The 5,000-nt window shown below is 46.6% G+C and overlaps 1 protein-coding gene across 1 annotated transcript in view; it reads right to left on the reverse strand.

Annotated features, from left to right (window-relative positions):
• Window positions 1-5,000, reverse strand: part of ccdc186 (coiled-coil domain-containing protein 186) — a 16,839-nt gene that overhangs the window by 3,503 nt on the left and 8,336 nt on the right. The window contains exons 3-4 of the mRNA XM_063221449.1: window positions 4,252-4,378; window positions 406-630 (exon numbers count right to left, since the gene is read on the reverse strand). Of these exons, the coding sequence (XP_063077519.1) occupies window positions 406-630; window positions 4,252-4,378 (352 nt within the window). The remainder of the gene's footprint in view (window positions 1-405; window positions 631-4,251; window positions 4,379-5,000) is intronic.

Genomic DNA, 5,000 nt, shown 5'->3' on the forward strand with positions numbered 1-5,000 from the left:
TCCCCAACCTGTTTGCAGTGTAGGGTTTCAATCTGCTTTCAGGGTATTCTACTGACACTGATTCTCATGGCTTAGTCATAGGGTGGAGGGGCATGAACACAACTGAGGGCTAGTGGATAACGATGGCTGAGAATGTGTGTGTGTGTGTGTGTGTGTGTGTGTGTGTGTGTGTGTGTGTGTGTGTGTGTGTGTGTGTGTGTGTGTGTGTGTGTGTGTGTGTGTGTGTGTGTGTGTGTGTGTGTGTGTGTGTGTGTGTGTGTGTGTGTGTGTCTTCCTGACCTGTTCCCGTCTCTAAGCGTCCTCTCTCTGAATCTATTGGAAGTGGTGCTTGGCTAAAGTGTATATGTATGGTGTGTGTGTGTGTGTGTGTGTGTGTGTGTGTGTGTGTGTGTGTGTGCCCCTCACCTGTTCCAGTCTGTAGGCGGTCTCTCTCTGTATCTGGGAGATGTGGTGTTTGGCCATAGGTGTGTGTGTGTGTGTGTGTGTGTGTGTGCCCCTCACCTGTTCCAGTCTGTAGGCGGTCTCTCTCTGTATCTGGGAGATGTGGTGTTTGGCTGCCAGGTCCTGCTGCTGCTGTTTGTCTCTGGACTCCTTCAGCTCCTTCAGAAGCTCCTCCACACGCGTCTCGTACTGCGGAGAAAACACACACACGCACACACACAGACACAAAATGTCAATCTCCAACCACTATACGAGGTAAACCTTGCTCGTGCTGGGTTGGACCCGCTTACTGTTACAATACTCAGATAGGCCGAGGCATTCCAACAAAGTTCAATGTGAATATCAAGAAAATATCACTACACCTTTACACCACCAGCCTGAACTGTTGAAAGGCAGGGTGGATCCATGATTTCATGTTGTAGACACCCCACATCCCACCTGAAGTATTGCAGCAGAAATCAAGACTCCTCAGTCCAGGCAACATTTTTCCAATTTTCTTTTGTCCAATTTTGGTAAGACAAATACAAAGGTAGACACACACACAATTAAGATTTTATGAGGAACAGAAGACTCCTCATTTCCTGAGTTTTTCAAGAGCAGTCATATAGCATGTGAAAAGGACGGTTAACATATTCTGCATGACAGCAGCACACCTCTTCCCGACATAACTTGTAGTCCTACAACACACACACACACGCACGCACGCACGCACGCACGCACGCACGCACGCACGCACGCACGCACGCTATCATCTACAACGTGAAGGGAACCCCAGCCATTCACCTTCCTAAAGGACTGTACACACTACGTCACATGGATCCCAGAAAATGATGAGTCGTCTCTACATGATCAATAGTTTCTGACACAAAACACAGAAAGGTGGTTAGACGGTCCTGATCAGTGCACCAGACTGACCTTTACCGCACACACTCCACTCACACCCAACAGAGCTATTCATATCTCAACAAGAAGAGCCGTAAAATAGAACAAAACCGGTCTGACAAATAGTCAGAGGTGAGGATAAGGTCTGGCCACACACTCACACATTTCTGCCCAAGAGAAATGTTTATGGCTTCCAATAATGATTTTCCGAGGGGAATGGGGTGTGGGGTGTAGAGTGTTTGACAGGGGATGGGCGATAATTTACAACCTGCGGTAGCTCTTGACACACTTGTCTCGCTTCTGGGCACTGCTGAGATTCATCTATGTGGGATGGTGGCAGGGAACTAGATCAGTGTTTCTCAACGGGGGCTCCAGAGCCCCCTGGGGGCAAGGGGCATTGAGCAAGCTCAGGGGGCGATGCTTAGCTGCCATTGGGTTGCATTAGTCCATTTTGTTTTTTAATACCTGGGGGAGGGGGGCATTGCAGGCTTATGATGAGGTTAAGGGGGTGTTACAGGCTTATGATGAGGTCCAGGGGGCGTTTCTTCAAAAAAAAAAGTAAGAACCACTGCTCTAGATTAACCTTTTTCTATGGTTGTACCAGTGTGCCTCTGATGAAACCTTAGTGCCGAATCAACCAAATATAAGCCAAAAATAAAGTGGTGAAAGCGTCAACAATGATGTATCCTGGTGTATGATCTATCTTCAATCCTCCCCGTGAATATGCTTCAAGTCCTCAAAATCGTTCAATGACATAAAACGTCTTCGTCCCATAGGAGCTGATGTAAATATGTCCCCTTTCTAAACATGGCAGCACCTTTGCAAAACGATAGTGATGACATGCCGACTTGAATTCTCAACATTTTCTGCTAGGGCCGCCAGTCAACATCAACCAGCAAATCAACAACAAACGATTGATTGATTGCCACACACTTCCTCTAAGACAGAGCCCAATGATCGGTCTCTGACCACCACTAAAAGTCCACCAGCGAAGTAGCCATGCAGCACGATTGATTGACTGACCATTGGGCTCGTATAAATGGGCCGCCTGTACGTAGTCTGCATTGTGCACTCAACATAATGAGCACTTCAAGCTATTGATGGTTACTGCATGGACATAGTGTGGTGTGGCGCATTGAAAATGTGTCTCGGCATATAGTGTGCACTCGATAATATGGACAACAAGACATAAAGATGTTCAGATAATACAGATCTTCCCCTCTCTCTGTATGTTTCTTAGAGGCACCATTAAATGTCTCTGTCCATCACTCATACACACAAACCAGAACAAAAACACACAAAACTAATTCACACACAAACACTCAACAGAAACTCACCACAACACACGTGCACGCACACATGCGTATGCGCACACACCCACATCCACACGCACACACAGCTCACAGATTGGTCTCACTTGGGGGGGCTTCTTGTACCGTGTAATCCGTGTATGATCTCACAGCCAGTAATCCGCCCTCCCCCAGAGTGACCCCCCAGTCACCATGCCTAAAATACACTCACACTCATGGCATGGGGGAGAGAGGAGAGAGACAGATAAATAATAACAGGGGGAGGAGAGAGAGAGAGAGAGAGAGAGAGAGAGAGAGAGACAGACAGAGATAGAGCGGAAGAGAGAGACAGAGAGAGAGAGAGGGAGAGAGAGAGAGAGAGAGAGAGAGAGAGACAGAGAGAGACAGAGACAGAAAGAGAAGGAGACATAGACGGAAAGAGAGATAGACAGACAAGAGAGAACCAGAGAAAGACATACAGAGCGAAAAAGACAAGACTGACAAACGGAAAGAGACACAAAGAGAGAGCGAGAGACGAGCACACAGGGGAGTGTGTGGACCTGAAGACGAGATGGAGGGCCGGTATCTAACTGTGAAGTTGGTAGCACCAGCTGCAGTGCATTCAGCCACTGTTTGTGTGTGTGTGAATGTGTGTGTGTGTGTGTGTATGTGTGTGTGTGTGTAGCCGTTCTGGGCTACAGCCCCATAATTAGCCTACTGATTGCCTTGGCTTAGTTTCAGGGCAGGGGAGTTTGGCCAACAAGTGTGTGTGTGGGTGTGTGTGTGTGTGTGTGTGTGTGTGTGTGTGTGTGTGTGAGAGAGTGTGAGTGTGAGTGTGAGTGTGAGTGTGAGTGTGAGTGTGAGTGTGAGAGAGAGAGAGAGAGAGAGAGAGAGAGAGAGAGAGAGAGAGAGAGAGAGAGAGAGAGAGAGAGAGAGAGAGAGAGAGAGAGAGAGAGAGAGACAGAGAGAGAGGCAGAGAGAGAGAGCATGAGTGTGGGCTTTTGTATGGTGGCATGTTGGGCATAATCAAAGGAGTTCACCAATTGCTTTAGTCCTGCAATAGAGGATTGTGTTCTATGGCAACGCTCCTGTGTGTGAGTGTATGTGTGTGTGTGTGTGTGTGTATGTGTATGTGTGTGTGCGCTTCAACAGCTATTCACAGATTACTCATGGGGAATAAAAACTGGCTTACATACGTGAACTGTGTGTGTGTGTGTATGTGTATGTGTATGTGTATGTGTATGTGTATGTGTATGTGTATGTGTGTGTGTGTGTGTGTGTGTGTGTGTGTGTGTACGCTGCATTAAGAATCTTTCAGTCATTCTGTCCCCAATTAAAACCATTTCACAAACTCTTAATTTGGCAACACATTTTTCTTTTGCGGCAAAACTTCTTAGTGACCCGTATTCCTTTGCATCACTATGTTACATCTGTGATTAGATGTAGTAGTACGGTAGTAGTTTCTTATGATCAGGCAGCCATGGTGTAACAATCACAGGGTTTCAGGTTCAATCCCCCTCCTTACCAATCCCTTCTTTCCTCCAAGGCACCTAACCCCACATTGCTCTGGGGACTGTAACCAATACCCTTTCAAAAAAAATAAAAATAATAATAATAATAACCCCGGTTGGTTAGTTACCTTTTTGACGGTGGCCACATGCTGCTTCTCAGTCTCGATCCTCCTCTTGAGCTCGTCCCTCATGTTGTCCTTCTCGGAGCAGATGCCCAGGATCAGCTCCTGATGCCTCTTGTTCTCCTCCAGCAGCCTGTCAGCACGGAGAGGGACCACAAGACACCAGGGTCAATGACGTTTTTATGGGAGGGGGGGTTCAGGTGTCAGGTGGTACAACCCATGAATTAATAAATAATGAATGTACCGCAATGAATATGCTTCTTAGATAATCCACTGAAAAGTAAAATAATAATCATCAGCTCCTGGTTCCACTTGTTTGCCTTCAGCAGCCTGTCAGCATGGAGAGGGACCACAATACAGGAGCCATCAGAAACCCTCATACCGTACCAGACAGTACAGTGCAGTACAGTACAATACAATACAGCCGTGCCGGGTTAATCCATACAATATTGGCATTAGCTATGGTTGCACCACCCTGACATGTATTACAAAAATGTTAACCTAGGGATCTTGCAACGCAAAGTTAGCAACAACCGGATTACGTTGTTCACTCAGTGCAGCAGGTACACCTTTTACAAGAGGGATTAGCATTGCTTTTAAGATTACTTTTTAATTTTTGGATTATACCAAAATATCAATTTGAGTTATTAATATTCATTGTTTTTTGGTTTTCAGCCCAGCAGAAAATGCCCAGTCTGGCTAGGACCCAGAGGCTTTGGAAGGGGTGGCTTTGCTGTATATGGCAGGCATGGACA

Source organism: Engraulis encrasicolus, chromosome 17 (genome assembly GCF_034702125.1).
Source record: "Engraulis encrasicolus isolate BLACKSEA-1 chromosome 17, IST_EnEncr_1.0, whole genome shotgun sequence".
In the NCBI taxonomy this organism is placed as follows: Eukaryota; Metazoa; Chordata; class Actinopteri; order Clupeiformes; family Engraulidae; genus Engraulis; species Engraulis encrasicolus.